We start from the raw sequence: 19,349 nt of genomic DNA, 5'->3' as shown, positions 1-19,349 counted from the left end.
TAAAAATGTAGTCCTTTTTTGTTCACTGTTCAAGTTTGTGGAATAGGATCGAGCTCAGGAAAAGTAGACATGTTTGTCTTTAACTGTATTGACTTCTTACTGACTTATTAGATGTATTAAGTTATTTGAATGCTTTTATATTATAAAATGTTTGCCAGTTTTATTTGTACATTGCTTTACTTGCCTTTTCCATTGTGCAGTAGGTGAGTTACTGTTTACCAAACACTTTCAAAGAATGGAGGTCAAGGAAATACTGATACATGGTCAAGTGTGTCTACTTGCAGTAAATATGGTAGCCCATCTAAGTTAAATTTACCATCTAGTAAGACTAACCTTTGAATTAAGCTTTCGGTCTTTACACTGCTACTAGAGACTTTTATTCCCTAACGGCTTCTCTCTCTTCAATTGTGCTTTCTTTTCTATCATTTTACTTCCAACAGTTTCTGTGTTTTATTGTATTATAAAACCAATGTAAATCTCAAAATTACATATCCATGTGCCTGTTTTCTTTGTTGGCTTCACTTAAGTGCATGATTTGTTGAATATTGCAAAGAAATATTTATGACATGTTACATGTTTTTAATGAAATCCATCCTCCGGTGGCTCAGACAGTAAAGCGTCTGCCTCCAAAGCGGGAGACCCAGGTTCAATCCCTGGGTTGGGAAGATCCCTTGGAGAAGGAAATGGCAACCCACTCCAGTATTCTTGCCTGGAAAATCCCATGGATGGTGGAACCTGGTAGGCTACAGTCCATGGGGTTGCAAAGAGTTGGATACGACTGAGCGACTTCCCTTTCACTCCTTCCTTGTTAAAATTAAGTAAATCCTGAATATATTTTTGATACTGCTGTCACCCACCTCTCTTCAAAAATCAAAACAATTAGCAACAGTGTTTATTGTACCTGCTGCTATAAAGAATTTAAGCTGCAGCTGGGTAAAGCATGCTACTTATGTTTTTTCTTCTCAAGTTTAATTTATAGAGACATGTTTTTCCATAACATTATGGCACTTTTTTTTACCAGGCTTTCATGTTATGGTTTATACTTAAATGACAGTGCTTTATTTAGAAAAAGACAGTTGTACTGTACTTTTCCCCCATTTTCTAAAAACATAATTTTATGTACATAATTAAACATATTCTTATAGGTAGCCAGATTGTATCTACCATCTGAAATTTTTTACTTGATGTGTGGGTATATATATTGCATTATGATACTAAATCAAGACATTAAGGAGGAATAGAATGTTGTTAAATTGTGATGTAAGAACCACTAAAAGGACCTTCTTATAGCTTAGATGGTAAAGAATCTGCCTGCAATGCAGGAGACCCGGGTTCGATTACTGAGTCAGGAATATCCCCTGGAGGAGGACATGGCAACCCACTCTAGTATTCTTACCTGGAGAATCCCATGGACAGAGGAGCCTGGTGGGCTACAGTCCATGGGGTCACAGAGAGTCAGACATGACTAAGTGACTAACACACACACACACGCACACACGAACCACTAAGTTGTTCTTTAATTATCCTTTTGTGACTGTGGAAACTTCAGTTTGCTTTAGATATTGTTATACCTCCTAGTTACTGAAGTACAATTGTAATGCAATATGAATTTTGCTGTTTTACTAACACATGTGTGCTCCATTACTTACCATTTCACTGGGATTGATAATTCTATTCATGTTCATTCTGTTTTGCTGATGGAAGAACATCTGGTTAACTCTATATTGTATTTCTAGGTTCTTTATTCAGTTTTTATAATTTGCCTTTCATCGTTCTCACGGCCCAGCTAGCCAAACACTAGCTAGCCAATCACTTGACTTGTATTTGGTCTTTTTTAAAGCAGCATTCTTTCAACAAACAAACATTATAGGGAGCTTTTAATTCCTATGGAGACTGACATCTCCTTCTGCATCCTTGGACATCACCCTGCATACACCCATTCTCTTATATTCGAACCCATATACTATTCTTCACTGCTCCCCAAACAAGCCTTGAACTTTATTAAGTCTGTGCCTTTGTTTATGGTTTTGCATGCTTGGCTAAAAATGCACTGTCTCCACCCCTCAAAGCTGTGCCAGATTTTCAAGGCATATATCAGGTGTTACATTGCTTTATGAACTCTTCACTGATACCCAGCAGTTAGATGTTTCCTCCAAAAGCTAAACACTTTGCACATTTCTAGGTATTTAAGGTATTGTGCCTTGAATCGTTACTATCTCCTGTCCTCTCCTTTCAGCCATATAGAAGGTTCCTTGAGAGCAGAGTGGCGGTTCCAGTAGTCTCTGTACCCACTGTAGTGCTAGATGCTATAGCGTGCAGTTGTTGAATTAATAAACTCTGTTGAGTTAATAAACTCTGCAAGAACTTGAATATAGTGCATAATTTAGTGGCTAGTACTGAATCAGGGATTTGCTTCAGACTTGTGAGAATCAATAAGTTACAGAGAAAAAAGAAAATAAGTTGCAATATTTTATAGAGTTCTGTGGTTTGCATACCTTTGGATTGTGTGCTGATGGAAAGTGTATCCGGCCCTGAAACAGTAGAGATATTTATTGCTAATGATAGTAATAAAGAGTATAACACAAAATGGACTAAGCAATATCTCTTCTTTTTCTAGAGCCTGTTTAATAAGTTAGTAGAACTCACTGAGGAAGCCAGGAAAGCATATAAAGATATGGTTGCCGCAATGGAACAGGAGCAAGCCGAGGAAGCCTTAAAGAACGTGAAGAAGGTGCCGCACCACATGGGGCATTCTCGGAATCCCTCTGCAGCAAGTGCCATTTCTTTCTGTAGCGTTATTTCCGAACCCATCTCTGAAGTAAATGAAAAGGAATATGGTAAGTTGTTACATACCACTTTAAATGACTGAAATTTTGAAATAATTTAATGATTAAAGTCATTTTTAAAATGACTTTCCATGACTACCTTTTGTTTCAATTTTCTTGATTATGCAAATTATGCTCACATATTTGGTTTCAAAATTGCATTAAACACGTCCATTGAAAGTTAAGAAAATATTTGGGGCTGAGAGTTTCTATTAGACCCTGAAATTAGTTACATTTCCAAAATCTTAAAACGAAAAAAAAAATCCCAAGGTATTTAAAAAAACCAAATGTACCATTCTTCTAACCTATAACTAAGTAAATTCTAGGAAGTTTTATTCTAATACTTTATACTGTTTTTACTTCACTGTCATTCATATAAAAATACTTTCTGAACACCTACTTTGTGCCACACCCTCTCGGTATAGAGGAGAGATTAAGCCTAACATCATGTTTATTTTTGTGCGGTTTGCAATACAGTGTAGAGAAAGCTATTATCCAGATAATTTGAGAATGTGACATTGGGGCTAGGAGGTGATTAAGCCCTCATCTGTTTATATAGGTAAAAATTAAAACTATTAAGGTTAGGGCGTGTGAGACAGGTGGATAGCAATGGATGAAAGACAAAATTCTGTAGGTGAAAATCTGAAGAATTCTTATAGGAAGCCAAGAATGAGTGGTCAGAGGGTTTGTCTCAGAAGCAAAACATTAGCAAAGATCCTGATACTTTATACTTGACTATTAAAATTTTGTATCTAATAGCTAAACAAAAATCCTGAATACTATTCAGTCTAAACTTAGCAAACCTAGACGTGTGACATTTGTCCTGAGTTAAATCTGATGGTAGTCAAAAAGAAATACAGACTAAATACAGCATTTATGTGTGAGATTTAAGGTAACAAATATTGACTGTAATCTGCATCTTAGTAGTTAGTTGCTTTGCCTTGTCTCTATAATACTTTGTACTAGAATACTTGCTCACTTTCTTGATCTCGTTTCTGATTCACTTCCTCGGTTCTTTTTTAAAAATAGTTTAGCCACCTCCTTCAATATGACTTCTTTTTCTCATCCTTTCTCTCTTCAGTCTTACCTGAAAGTTTACTAAACAGCTTGTTGCCACCTAAAATTTAACATGTAAAAAACTGGGTCGTTCACCTTTTGGAACACTTTGATGATGCCCCAGACCAGAGGCAATTAACAGGTTATTGTGCACCTTTTAGAAACTCTTTTGGTCAGGTAAAGGTGATTCTGGCTTAGAGGCAGACATTTCTTCGACTGAAATGATACTAGTTGAAAACAAGATAAAGGGCAAACTTTGTAAATGAGATCAGTTATCTATATTACAATGTGCCAGCTCTCAGAGATAAACTGTATGATAAATCCCTAAAGCTGTGGATTTAGGGAAATGACACTGATCTGGGCACATGATAAAAAGAACCTGTCAAAGACTTAGGAGATGTTTTCAAAAAGTACCAGATTTAAAGTGTTCAAAGTTTGAAGCCTTGATTTTTCCACACTCTGCCTGGGGCATTTAGGCATAATTGACTAATTTCTGAGCGTCAGATTTGTCGTCAGTAAAATAAAGAGAGCTCATCTAGGTCCTATAAGATTTTATTCAAAACTAAAGTTCTCTAAACTAATGGTTGAATTCTAAGAAGAGTTATGATTATACTGTGGAAGTGACACATTCAGGGGATTAGGTCTGATAGACTGAGTGCCTGAAGAACTATGGATGAAGGTTCGTGACATTGTATAGGAGGCAGTGATCAAGACCATCCCCAAGAAAAACAAATGCAAAATGGTTGTCTGAGGAGGGCTTACAAATAACTGAGAAAAGAAGAGAAGCTGAAGGCAAAGGAGAAAAAGAAAGATATACCCACCTGAATACAGAGTTCCAAAGAAAAGCAAGGAGAGATAAGAAAGCCTTTTTCAGTGATCAATGCAAAGAAATAGAGGAAAACAATAGAATGGGAAGGACTAGAGATCTCTTCAGGAAAGTTAAGAGATACCAAGGGAACATTTCCTGCAAAGCTGGCACAATAAAGGACAGAAATGGTATGGACCTAACAGAAGCAGAATCTTCCTAACAGAAGCAGAATATTAAGAAAAGATGGCAAGAATATACAGAACTATACAAATAAGATCTTTATGACCCAGATAACCATGATGGTGTGATCACTCACTTAGAGCCAGAGACATCCTGGAATGCAAAGTCAAGTGGGCCTTAGGAAGCATCGCTATGAACAAAGCTAGTGGAGTTGATGGAATTCCTGCTGAGTTATTTTAGGTCCTAAAAAATGATGCTGTTAAAGCGCTATACTCAGTATGCCAGCAAATTTGGAAAACTCAGCAGTGGCCACAGGATTGAAAAAGGTCAGTTTTCATTCCAATCCCAAAGAAAGGTAATGCCAAAGAATGTTCAGACTACTGCATAATTGCACTCATCTCCCACGCTTGCAAAGTAATGCTCAAAATTCTGCAAGCCAGGTTTCAACAGTACGTGAACCAGGAACTTCCCAGATTTTCAAGCTGGATTTAGAAAAGGCAGAGAAGCCAGAGATCAAATTGCCAACATCCCTTGGATCGTAGAAAAAGCAGGAGAGTTCCAGAAAGACATCTTCTTCTGCTTTATTGACTACGCCAAAGTCTTTGACTGTGTGGATCACAACAAACTGGAAAATTCTTAAAGAGATGGGAATACCAGATCACCTGACCTGCCTCCTGAGAAATCAGTATACAGGTCAAGAAGCACCAGTTAGAACTGGACATGGAACAACAGACTGGTTCCAGATTGGGAAAGGAGTATGTCAAGGCTGTATATTGTCACCCTGCTTATTTAACTTATATGCAGAGCACAGCATGTGAAATGCTGGACTGGATGAAGCACAAGCTGGAATCAAGATTGCCAGGAGAAATATCAGTAACCGTACATATGCAGATGACACCACCCTTATGGCAGAAAGCAAAGAGGAACTAAAGAGCCTCTTGATGAAAGTGAAAGAGGAGAATGAAAAAGCTGGCTTAAAACTCAGCATTTGAAAAACGGACATCATAGCATCTGGTCCCATCACATGGCAAATAGATAGGGAAGCAATGGAAACAGTGAGAGACTTTATTTTGGGGGGCTCCAAAATCACTGCAGATGGTGACTGCAGCCATGAAATTAAAAGATGCTTGCTCCTGGGAAGGAAAGCTATGACAAACCTAGTCAGCATGTTAAAAAGCAGAGATATTACTTTACCAACAAAGGTCCGTCTTGTCAAAGCTATGGATTTTCCAGTAGTCATATATGGATGTGAGAGTTGGACATGAAGAAAGCTGAGCACTGTGGTGAACTATGGTGTTAGAGAAGACTCTTGAGAGTCCCTTGGACTGTAAGGAGATCAAACCAGTCAGTCCTAAAGGAAATCAGCCCTGAATACTCATTGGAAGGACTGCTGCTGAAGTTCTAATACTTTGTCCACCTGATGCAAAGAACTGACTCTTTTCTTGAAAAGACCCTGATTCAGGGAAAAATTGAAGGCAGGAGGAGAAGAGGACGACAGAGGATGAGATGGTTGAATGACATCACCGATTCAATGGACATTGAGTTTGAGCAAGCTCTGGGAGTTGGTGATGGACAGGGAGGCCTGGCGTCCTGCAGTTCATGGGGTTGCAAAGAGTCGGACACAACTGAGCAACTGATTGAACTGAACTAAAGATTCTGGTGTATGATCTGATTTACCAGGATGCCAACAAAATGAGTGAAAATAATCATAAATAATTTGCTTTGAGAATAAAGCACAAAATTACTCTATTGGTATCAGATGTATTTGGCAACAGACATGAAACCCACTGATGTGGCCTCAAAAATTAGAATGTTTAATTATTTCACTGTGTTGTCAGGATCTCTAGCTCTGTCCTTCTTTCTCTTTTTCCATTTTCAGTCTGGGACTTCTTATTCTTGTGCTTCTCATCTCATATCCATAAACAGCTGCATTCGCCCTGGTCATCACAACAGTAGTCAAAAAGCAGAACGTTCAGGCAGTGGGCTCTTCTTATCAGTGAAGGAAACAGTTTTCAGAAGGCTTCACTTTTTGTTTCATTTGGCCAGAGCCAATCACGTCACTGCTTTTAGCTGCAAGGGAGATGTGGGGAAGAGATTATTTGGCAAGGAAGAATGGGATAGTTGTGATAGTCTGAGAACAATTTTAATTCCTCCTGTGGGACTGAGCTCAAGTCCATCCCAAGTTTGGGGGCTCTGTTAGGCAGGAGGAAAATGGGGAATGACTGTTGGGTAGACAACAAATAGTATCTTCCATGCCATCCTTGTGTAAGATTTTGAAAAATTTTTTGTGATTTCCACAGTTTAAAGAAAAAGCGAAGCTGGGAAAGGATTTCTAAACACTGGTAGAGTGGAAAGGCTCCTGTCACCGCCCCGTGTTACTGTTCTTTGTGTGCACCTTAATTGTTTTGTTTGCTTGTGTTTTCCTTCCACCTGAGCTGAGTCTCGGTTCTGTCATACTTCCGTGAGACAGTTTCTAACATAAATCCCAATTAAACTAAGTTTTTTGAGATAGAAATTTGGCACATAATGGGCACTTTACATATAATAATAATAGCTCACTTACTGAATTCTTACGAGGCACTTTTTTTAACTCTTCGTGTTTATTAAGACATTTAATCTTCTGAGTAGTCCTTGGAGATAGGCTATCTTGTACAGCATTTTACAGATTAGAAAGCTAAAATGAAATGAGGTAAATAACTTGCCATTGTCACACAGCTCATAAGTTTCAGTGTAAAACCTATATTCTTAGCCAATGTGATGTAAATTTCCTGTCTGTTGAATGAATTCTCAGTAGGACCATACAGTAGGTTTTCAATAACTACTTATAAGGGAGGACTACTTCTGTCTGTCTTGAGTTTCCAGCTCATCCTCTGCCACCACACCTTATTCTGTTGGCTCTTGAAGTGACTTGGTGTTCCTTTACTGTATACAGTCTAAAGATGGATGCCTTCCCTCTGTGTACTAACTGAAGGGAGAAATATACATACCTCATCCTCTGACAAAGCCAATAATGATTTGAAAGTTGAAAAGGCACTTTCACAAAGAACCAAATAACAAAACAGAAAGCACTGAGGGGTTCATAAGCAAAAGAACAGCTGTATTGAATATGTTCTTCTAAAATAAGCAATTTAGAAGCAGGTTCGCTTTGGATCAATAATATTTTCAGGTTTGTTAAGATCTTTGACTCTGCCTTTAAAATGCTGCCTAATCCCTTCTTTAAAAGTGGACTTCCAGATGTGCTGTTCTGGCTTTAGACTGCCTATATTTTTCCCTCCCTCCTACCCACCAACTCCTCATCCAAAGAGGGCATTTTCATACTTGCTTGTTTCTCCTCCCCATCACAGTCATGTGTTTGTGTGCTCATAAGTTATTGATCAGGCTTCACCTGTTACTCTGAGGTGGCAGCCTGGGCCCTCCCCTGCATATGTGAACTCAGTGGCTCTTTGATCATTGTGATAAGTCTCTTGATGGCTAATCACAGAGTCCCTTGTCTCTGCTTCCAAGGTCATATTTCCTTTTCCTTTCCAAAGGACTCATCTGGCTTTCAGCTTACCTACCTAGTAGCAGAATGCCCAAGATAGAACCTAGAGAAAGATCAGCCCTACTCAGTCTTAACGACCTCCTTTCTTTCTCCTGTTTCTTTGGCTCACTGTCAGGGGAGAGGTGAGGCTTTTTCTGAGACCCCATGTGAATTCTTACAGTGCTTTTGAAAGAGGTAAATAAGTGTTGGAAGGAAATATAAATGTGTACCTAAATTTTGTAATTTTTTTTTACTTTTTAAAGCAATTTTCTGCATAATTAACTGTATATGTGAAATTTTCATTTATTGTAAGGCTTATTTTCCCAGCACACACTGCATGCTAACCTAGGAACACAGAGATGGATGGGAATGAGGAGGGAGGAGGGGTAGAACAGCAAACACAGAACAAATGCATTTGAACCAGATATGCAGGAAGTGCTTTGCGACTTCAAGTTAGTGACCGTCTTTCCTAGGAAAGGCAGGAAAGGCTTTACCAAACCAATGACATTCAAGAGTGGTTATCAGAGCTGAGTAGGACTCTGAAGGGGAAAGGAGGAAAGCACATGTCATACAGAAAGCACAGCTTGTGCAAAGCCAAGCATAGTAAATAGAAAGGGTGTGACTTCTAAGAGCAGTGAAAATTCAAAATGACCTTGACCTGGAATGCATGACAGAGGGTTAAAATGAATGGGACCAGAAGGAAGATTATGAAGGGGCTTGGTTATATACTAAATTAAGGAGTTTGGATTACTAAGGTAATAAAAAGCCAGTTAATGATGTGGTCAGTTCACAAAGCCGATTAGAAGGATACTGTAGATGTACAGCAAGGTAAAGAAGGCTTGAATTAAGGCAGTAGTGACCAAATTTAGTAGTTTTTGAGCTCTGAGTGACATGGTATAGTTATGAGTTCAGTGGAGAAAGAGAATTAAGGATTACAGTAAGGTTTCTTCGGGAGAAGGCAGTGGCACCCCACTCCAGTACTTTTGCCTGGAAAATCCCATGGATGGAGAAGCCTGGTGGGCTGCAGTCCATGGGGTCGCTAAGAGTCAGACATGACTGAGCAACTTTACTTTCACTTTTCACTTTCATGCATTGGAGAAGGAAATGGCAACCCACTCCAGTGTTCTTGCCTGGAGAATCCCAAGGATGGGGGAGCCTGGTGGGCTACTGTCTATGGGGTCACACAGAGTCAGACACGACTGAAGTGACTTAGCAGCAGTAGGGTTTCTTCTGCTTTGAGTCTGAAAATGATGTTAACTGAGAATGAGAATAAAGGAGGGGCGCTAAATTTTTTGTCATGAGGCAGGAATGCAAGTAGAGAGACCTGTTATACACTTGAAGTAACTGCAGGAAAGAAAGATTTTTTCCCTAAACCACGTGCCCTAACTTCAGGTGGCCAAAATATGGTATATAGGGACAGAGGATGAGATAGTTGGATGGCATCACCAACTCAATGGACATGAGTTTAGGTAAACTCTGGGAGTTGGTGATGGACAGGGAGGCCTGGCATGCTGCAGTTCATGGGGTCGCAAAGAGTCGGACACAACTGAGCAACATGTAATTGATAGGTGGCAATCAAGTATATTTGTATGAATAGACTTGCTTTATCATTACAGTTTGATCATTATGCCTATAAAATGAACATACCAGCTACAATGCAAATAGAAGGAAATTTTTATTTTTTAAGAAAACGCAAAAATAAGTAAGTGGGACTACACCAAATCAAACAGCTCTCTGCAGCAAAGGAAATCATCAACAAAATGAAAAGGCAACCTGTGGAATAGGAGAAAATATTTGCAAATCATATATCTGCTGAGGGGTTAATATCCAAAATATACAAAGAACTCATACAGCTCAATAGCAAAGAACAATCAGATTTAAGAGTGGGCAGAGGATCTGAATAGACATTTTTCCAAATAAAGACCAGTAGGTGCATGAAAAGATGCTTAACATCACCAGTCATCAGAGAAATCCCAAACAAATCCACAATGAAACATCTCCTCACAACTTGTTAAAATGGCTGTTGTCAAAATGGCTGCTGCTGCTGCTGCTGCTAAGTCGCTTCAGTCGTGTCCAACTCTGTGCAACCCCATAGACGGCAGCCCGCCAGGCTGCCCCGTCCCTGGGATTCTCCAGGCAAGAACACTGGTGTGGGTAGCCGTTTCCTTCTCCAATGCATGAAAGGGAAAAGTGAAAGTAAAGTCACTCAGTCGTGTCTGACTCTTAGCGACCCTATGGACTGCAGCCTTCCAGGCTCCTCCGTCCATGGATTTTCCAAGCAAGAATACTGGAGTGGGGTGCCATTGCCTTCTCCGGTCAAAATGGCAATAAATAACAAATGTTTGCAAGGATGTGGAGCACAGGGAACCCTTGTACACTGTTGGTCAGAATGAAAGTTGGTGCAGCCACTAAGGAAGACAATATGGAGGTTCCTCAAAATATGCAGATGAGAACTATCATATGATCTAGCACTTCTACTTCCGGGTATTTCCCTGAAGAAAACAAAAACATTAGCTCAAAAAGAGGTATTCACCTCCATGTTTATTACAGAGTTATTTATAGTAACTAAAATATGGAAGCAACTTAAGTGTCCATCGATAATTAAAGAGATAAAGAAGATCAGTGAATAAAGAAGATGTGTGTAGGGGTGTGGGTGTGTGCCACATACATTGGAATATTCATTTCAGTTCAGTCTCTCAGTCGTGTCCGACTCTTTGCGACCCCATGAATCGCAGCACGCCAGGCCTCCCTGTCTATGACCAACTCCAGGAGTTCACCCAGACTCACATCCATCGAGTCAGTGATGCCATCCAGCCATCTCATCTTCTGTCGTCCCCTTCTCCTCCTGCCCCCAATCCCTCCCAGCATCAGAGTCTTTTCCAATGAGTCAACTCTTTGCATGAGGTGCCCAAAGTACTGGAGTTTCAGTTTTAGCATCATTCCTTCCAAAGAAATCCCAGGGCTGAGCTCCTTCAGAATGGACTGGTTGGATCTCCTTGCAGTCCAAGGGACTCTCAAGAGTCTTCTCCAACACCACAGTTCAAAAGCTTCAATTCTTCAGCGCTCAGCCTTCTTCACAGTCCAACTCTCACATCCATACATGACCACAGGAAAAACCATAGCCTTGACTAGACGAACCTTTGTTGGCAAAGTAATGTCTCTCCTTTTGAATATGCTATCTAGGTTGGTCATAACTTTCCTTCCAAGGAGTAAGCATCTTTTAATTTCATGGCTGCAGTCACCATCTGCAGTGATTTTGGAGCCCAAAAAAGTAAAGTCTGACACTGTTTCCACTGTTTCCCCATCTATTTCCCATGAAGAGATGGGACCGGATGCCATGAACTTTGTTTTCTGAATGTTGAGCTTTAAGCCAACTTTTTCACTCTCCACTTTCACTTTCATCAAGAGGCTTTTGAGTTCCTCTTCACTTTCTGCCATAAGGGTGGTGTCATCTGCATATCTGAGATTATTGATATTTCTCCCAGCAATCTTGATTCCAGCTTGTGTTTCTTCCAGTTCAGCATTTCTCATGATGTGCTCTGCCTATAAGTTAAATAAACAGGGTGACAATATACAGCCTTGACATACTCCTTTTCCTATTTGGAAGCAGTCTGTTGTTCCATGTCCAGTTCTAACTGTTGCTTCTTGACCTGCATACAAATTTCTCAAGAGGCAGATCAAGTGGTCTGGTATTCCCATCTCTTTCAGAATTTTCCACAGTTTATTGTGATCCACACAGTCAAGGGCTTTGGCATAGTCATTAAAGCAGAAATAGATGTTTTTCTGGAACTCTCTTGCTTTTTCCATGATCCAGCGGATATTGGCAATTTGAACTCTGGTTCCTCTGCCTTTTCTAAAACCAGCTTGAACATCAGGAAGTTCACAGTTCACGTATTGCTGAAGCCTGTCTTGGAGAATTTTGAGCATTACTTTACTAGCGTGTGAGATGAGTGCAATTGTGCAGTAGTTTGAGCATTCTTTGGCATTGCCTTTCTTTGGGATTGGATAGAAAACTGACCTTTTCCAGTCCTGTGGCCACTGCTGAGTTTTCCATATTTGCTGGCGTATTGAGTGCAGCACTTTCACAGCATCATCTTTCAGGATTTGAAATAGCTCACCTGGAATTCCATCACCTCCACTAGCTTTGTTCGTAGTGATGTTTTCTAAGGCCCACTTGACTTCACATTCCAGGATGTCTGGCTGTAGGTCAGTGATCATACCATCGTGGTTATCTGGGTCATGAAGATCTTTTTTGTACAGTTCTTCTGTGTATTCTTGCCATCTCTTCTTAATATCTTCTGCTTCTGTTAGGTCCATACCATTTCTGTCCTTTATCGAGCCCATCTTTGCATGAAATGTTCCTCTGGCATCTCTGATTTTCTTGAAGAGATCTCTAGTCTTTCCCATTCTGTTGTTTTCTTCTATTTCTTTGCATTGATTGCTGAAGAAGGCTTTCTTATCTCTTCTTGCTATTCTTTGGAACTCTGCATTCAGATGTTTATATCTTTCCTTTTCTCCTTTGCTTTTCGCTTCTCTTCTTTTCACAGCTATTTGTAAGGCTTCCCCAGACAGCCATTTTGCTTTTTTGCATTTCTTTTCCATGGAGATGGTCTTGATCCCTGTCTCCTGCACAGTGTCACGAACCTCATTGCATAGAGCCATTAAAAATAATGAAATCTTGCCATTTATGATAACAAGGATGAGCCTTGAGGGCATTAGTGAAATAAGTCAGAGAAAGACAGACACCATATGATTTCATTTTTATGTGGAATCTTGAAAAAGAAATCCCCCAAGCGCATAGATAGAACAGATTGGTGGTTGCCAGAAGCATGGGGACTAGGGGTGGGTGAAATGGATGAAGGAGGTTAAAAAATTACCACCTTCCAGTTATAAATAAGGCACGGGGATCTAATGTACAGCATTGTGACTATAGTAATAATATTGGACTGCATATTTGAAGGTTGCTAAGAGGGTAGATCTTAAGGAAAGAAATAATTCCGAATGGGGATGGGTATTAACTAGACTTCTTGTGGTGATCATTTCTCAGTATGTGCAAATACTGAATCATTATGTTGTGCACCTGAAGCTGTTATGTTTTATGTCAGTTATATCTCAGTGATAAAAAATTAAATGGAAAAAGTAAAACTCACAAAAAGTATGTGCGAGAGTTGCTCTTCATCTCCTGATTCCTAGTACATTTTTGCTGTAAACTGACTACTGTTGTTAAAAATAATACAGACTGTCACCACTGTATTGTATAGTAACATTATTTTTTTGGCTCCAGGGTCACTTGGTAAGCCAAGCAACATACATATATTATAAAACACATTTTCACAAATGTTAGAAATGCGTGCATGGCTTCTTTGCTATAAATGGAAACACAAGTTCTGTTACAGGCCAAGAGACAGCTTTGAGATAACTTGCTAAACGAGCACAATGTAAACCTGTCAGAACTCTTTCTTTCTTTTCTTTTTTTTAATCAGAGCCTTTCTAATGGGCATTTTGGCTCTGCCATCTGTGACTTGTGGATCCTTGATCCCAGGACACTTCAGGGCCAAAAAACGTTAGGCAGTTCATTGATTTTTGTGAATATGTGAGAGTCAATGAGCTTCTAGTACTATTGGATCTTCTGCATTCTGAAGTATTAATATACTTATTTTGGCCTCTTTGTTGCTTTATGTTAAATGTACTGATTTAAAGAAATATTTTTGAGAGCTGTTTTCCATTTATAACATTTAAACTAGTACTAGAATAAGCTAAGTTTTTAGTTTTTTCAGTTAGTGAGCCAACAGATTTCTGTAGCCTATTCTTCTACTTCTGAAAGTTGCATGATTCTGAAACTGTTCTGATTTTTTAAAAATCTGTTTGATATTTGCAGAAACAAATTGGAGAAACATGGTGGAAACTTCCGATGGGCTGGAAACATCAGAAAACGAGAGAGAAGTTTCTTGTAAGCATAGCACATCTGAAAAACCCAATAAACTTCCATTTGACACAGCCCCTGTTGGTAAGCAGGCGTCATTAGTGACTGCAGGCAGTACTACCTCAGCTACAAACCCTGGAAAATCAGCAGTGGGCGATAAAGAGGAGGTGAAGCCAGATGACCTGGAATGGGCCTCACAGCAGAGTACAGAGACTGGCTCTTTGGATGGCAGCTGCCGGGATCTTTTGAATTCCTCCATCACCAGCACCACCAGCACTCTTGTACCTGGCATGCTTGAAGAAGAGGACGATGAGGAGGAGGAGGAGGAGGAAGATTATGCTCACGAACCCATATCTGTAGAAGTACAGCTCAATAGCAGAATTGAGTCTTGGGTCTCTGAGACCCAGAGAACGATGGAAACTCTTCAGCTTGGAAAAACCCTTAATGGTTCTGAGGAAGATAATGCAGAGCAAAGTGGGGAAGAGGAAGCAGAAGTGGCTGAGGTGCTAGAGCCAGGGATGGATAGCGAGGCCTGGACTACTGATCACCAAGCAAGCCAGGAACAGCAGAAGCCCAGCAACTGCAGCTCGCTGAACAAGGAGCACTCTGATTCTAATTATACACCCCCAAATCTATAACTCAGGAAATGTCAGCTGTCTGTCTCAAACTACATAAGGGTTACAGCCATTATAAATCTTTCATGCTTCATCTCAACATTTTGCACTGTCTAGTATTTAATATATGTATTTAATTCCTGACAAATATTTTTTAGCTTTCTTTTACTTGTTTTGTGATCCATAGCTTAACTGATACTTAGCATCTGTGTCTTTCTAAGAACTGTATGGAAAATTCAGAATTGTTTCAGCCTTTTTATGGACAATAATGATTTTAAAAGAAGACCAGGTTTTAAAGAAAGTAATTTTAAAATGCCTATTTAGTCATTTTGAAAGCTACAGATCGAGGTTCTAAGGACAGGAGCAATTACCAATGTTTGCTTCAAGACTACACCTCCTATACTCTTAACTGTCTGACCAAAAAGTTGTTTGGGTTTCTTTAAAATAAAAGAAACCTGGAGGTAGAGTTAGAAAACTTAAAAAATGGCTGAGGGTAACTAAGTTCACAGTGATTTGTGTTAAAAATTGATGCAACTTGTATTCAGTCCACAAATGCTCATTTCAGTAGTCACTGATCATTATAATTGATTAAAGTTGGTTGGCTAAGTAGAGCCTCCAATACTTGGGCTGGCAAGGGAACCACCATGACAGATGAGAGCTGGCCTTATTTGTGCAAAGTGATAGGTGTTTAAATAGTGAGAAGTTGCCCATTAGAGGGCCTTCTGGTTTCTGGTTCACATTTGCTTCTTAATTACCTCAGGAATGCTCTTGTACATAGTTGTATTTGCATAAAATTAGGCAAATTTTGACAGGTGAATAACTGTAACCGGTTGTATGACTACAGCACTTACATGTAAATTATCCAGAAACAAAGTCTTACACTAGTGTGTTCTCTTGCATGCTTCTGACTTGGGATTCTCTGGACTTCAGATATGGATTTGATTGGGTATTCAGACTTGTCCAGAGTGAAAAATCATTGCACCTTTTAAGAAAACTACTTTGTCCCTAACCTTGAGCACCTGCTACATAACACTGACCATAGTTACTGATGGGAGTCAGGGAAAGAAACTATGCAGTTGTAACATGTATCCTGATAATCAAGGCTTGGAAGAAGTTTTGAAGAAAAGAGAAAGTTGTTCTAATTGTGCTGAAACTGTTAGATTTTAGAGTTTGCAGGTAGGCGCAGGTATTAATTCTAGATCATTGTTTATCTCTGCCCTTCTTCTGGGATGTTTAAACTCTTGGGAGAAATTAAAGTTAATGAGCTAAATGTTTTACTAATCAGTCACCACCTGGTAGTAACCTTTGCAAGTTTATCATGGTGGGAGAATTAGGAATTACCTTTTTTCTGTCTTCCCTCCAACCACCTCCAGTTGGCCAATTTGTGTGTGCGTGCACACATACACACAGACGCGTGCCAGCTTTACACTTTCAACTCCCATAAGCAGGCACAGAAGTGAAGAGGAAGGGGTGTTTTCCTTGTCCAGGTTTTATGGGGCAGAGAGCTTTGCCTCACTGAGGTGAATTGGGCAGATTCTTTACTGAAGCATTGGGACTACTGTTCTGGTATTGATGTTTTATAATCCTGGCATTTAATTACTGGTGAAACCAGATTCTTGGTTGATGACTGACTTGTTTGTGAATTGTGAAAGTTTATGAGCATTGCTGTGTAGGAAATGTCAGTCTAACAACTTTATTAGTGTGCTAAAAGGGGACATTACTGTAGTGTCCTGTCTGAACTGTTTTTCAGCATAGACTTCTTAGGCACAAAGTGTCCAGTACTTAAAGAAATGTAGCATGTAAGGAATGAAGCCTCTCAAGTGGTAATCATGGATTTATATGTGGCAGATCTTTGTGTCTCTGTACATTTGGAAGTGTTCATTGATTTAAAGAAATGATAGAGATTTTGAATTACTGACAGTCTTAAAAGTAAATTGAAAACTTTTCATACTTTTTAATGGTGTAAATTTCCTTTGCTTGGTGTCAGTGATTCAGATAACTCTTGATCTTAAAATAATGAATGGTTTTTCAAAGGTTTCTTATATTTTATACCTCTACTGAATGAGAATTGTCATTTTAGATTTTTGACATTTGTATCAAAAGGGAAGTTGAGGAAATCTTCAGAACACCAGTAGCTTTGAATTTTGCTATAGCCTTCAGAAGTGTTCAATTATGTGTTTGATAAATGCTCTTGCATGTGCAGGATCTTCTGCCAGCAAAGCAAACCAAGGGACCACAGCGTTTTTTATATGAGACAGTTGACCTCTACAGGACAACCCAAAATTTATTAAAGGAAATGCTACTATGTAGGATGTATGCTTAAGTAATTATTGATAATGTCTTTATAATTCATTTCCTTTAGATAAATTCTGGCATGTATGTATATTGTATGCAGGCGGAGGTGTGAAATTAGGAAAGGATTTTTTTCTGGATCTGGGTGAGTGGCTCTTTGGAGATCTAGAGAGATCTAATGGTAAGAGTAAGGGTTTATCATCACAAGAAATAAAAAACGTAGTGATTTTTTTCTTCGTGTGTAGAGATTGTTTTACTGGCAATAAATTGATATTAGATTTCTATTTCAGTACTTAAGTATATGAATTCAAGTATGAATTGCACTCCCACAATTAGATTTCTGCTTCAGTAGGTTTGTTTGCTGTGAAGATTACTTCTCAAAAGACAAAATGTTCATATTAGCTTAACTCTTGGTTTAAATATGTTTGTAAATGATGTAATATATTTCTTTTGACTAAAGATGGGGGGAAAAATGTGTGTTATACATTGAAAAGTTTTTAAAGGCTTTGACTGGAGGTCCTTTTTGCAGAGATGGTATTTTATATGCTTCCAGTATTTGGAAAAGAATTAGTCAAAAGGAATTCACATAGTTTAAATATTGAGAAATTAATATCCAAATAATGTACTTGCCTGATTTCTTAATAAGCTGGGGGAGGTGGGTGGGGTGGGAGTTACAGTGTGCAAATGAGTAGTGAACTCCACATTCATTTTTTCAACTCTAACATAAAACTGTTCAATCCTAACACATTGTTACTTTAATATATGTATAAAGAAGTATTACTGTTTGTAAAGCTGCTGTTTGCTTAAAAATAAACCTGTCATTTAAGTATTTTCTGTATGTTGTGCCAACAAGGTAGAACATTAACTTGTCTGTTTACTTTTTTTTGGTTTTTAAAAATTTTTTGTGAAGTAATTTATTATCTTCCTCCTACCTTGTTCCTTCCAAACTTTACACACTTCCGGAATCAACCAAACTGTTTGCCTAATCTGAAATCTGAATCCTAATTAATGATAAAAATTTAAACTTTGTTGGCACATCACACTTTAAAAGGATTTGTATTATTTTGTAATTTAATTTCTAAATATACCACATGAATTTATAATTTAATGTCTTAATTGTAATGCTCTAATTAAAAGCTAGCAAAATTATTATGAATTATAACATGAAGGGATTTTCATCTTGTTCTTTTGCTGTATGAAGGATGATTGTTATATCACATTTTAGAGGGTAATAACAGCTTTTTTGCACTATGTAAATACTAGTGGAGATTCTTCTGTAACTAATAAAATGATTATTGAAATGTAGTCTTGTCGTTTCAGAATAGGTGCTTAAGGTATTTATGACTTCCTCAATGTGTAGGATAGAGAAAATAATAAGAGTTCAGCTTATGGTATCCCTTAGTGCTCTCCTGGGTTAATCCACGAAGGTTATGAAATTTGCAAGACGAAGTTATTAGTAAAAATCTGTTTTGGATGATTAGTGTGATCTGTGTGTCATGGGTATAACAGTCTCGCCAGAGACCATCTTAGTGTTAGGAAAAGGCTCCTACAGATTCCATCTCCTTTATATGCTAATTACTCTGTGCCAGACATTGTTCTAAGCCATTTTCCAATATTAACTCATTAATCCTCAAGCAACCCTGTGAGGAAATACTATGATAATTTCTCACTTTTTAGATGATGAAACAATCATGGAGATGTTAAGTAACTTGCCCAAGTTTCAACAGCTGGTAAATAGCAGAACTAGGATTTAAATTCAGTCCTGTGGTTGGTATGCTTTTTTTTTTTTTTAATAATTGGAGTGTAGTTGATTTACAGTGTTGTGTTTCAGGTGTACTGCAAAGTGAATCTGTTACACACATCTATATATCCACATTCTTTTCCTATATAGACCATTACAGAGTATTGAGTAATAGAGCATGGCCAGTTCACAGCTCTTAGCATGTGACTGAATGTTGATGTGCACCCATTACCCTGCATGTCATTACCAGGCATCAGTTACCCTGGGACCACTGGTGGTCTTGTTCAGCCATCGGTCGTCGCCCCAGTGGGCCGCTATCCCAAGGGACCAGCTGTCAATGAAAGACCGTTAGTGGCCCTACTCAGCCATTGGTTGGTGCTGCAGTCATTG

The 19,349-nt window shown here is 38.8% G+C and overlaps 1 protein-coding gene across 3 annotated transcripts in view; it reads left to right on the top strand.

The window, feature by feature from the left end:
• The window catches only part of SECISBP2L (SECIS binding protein 2 like), a 60,147-nt gene extending 41,624 nt beyond the window's left edge, over nucleotides 1-18,523 (top strand). For all 3 annotated transcript variants that reach the window (XM_086320801.1, XM_086320800.1, XM_086320799.1), the window contains 2 exons: nucleotides 2,618-2,837; nucleotides 14,268-18,523. In XM_086320801.1, the coding sequence (XP_086176927.1) occupies nucleotides 2,618-2,837; nucleotides 14,268-14,950 (903 nt within the window). In that variant the 3' untranslated portion in view covers nucleotides 14,951-18,523. The remainder of the gene's footprint in view (nucleotides 1-2,617; nucleotides 2,838-14,267) is intronic.
• The last annotated feature ends 826 nt before the right edge of the window (nucleotides 18,524-19,349 follow it).

The sequence above is a fragment of the Bos grunniens genome, chromosome 10 (genome assembly GCF_055505025.1).
Source record: "Bos grunniens cultivar Pamir isolate PY7600 chromosome 10, Bosgru_T2T1.0, whole genome shotgun sequence".
Classification (NCBI taxonomy): domain Eukaryota; kingdom Metazoa; phylum Chordata; class Mammalia; order Artiodactyla; family Bovidae; genus Bos; species Bos grunniens.
The sequence above is the reverse complement of the archived record's forward strand: the minus strand, read 5'-3'. Positions and strand labels throughout refer to the sequence as shown.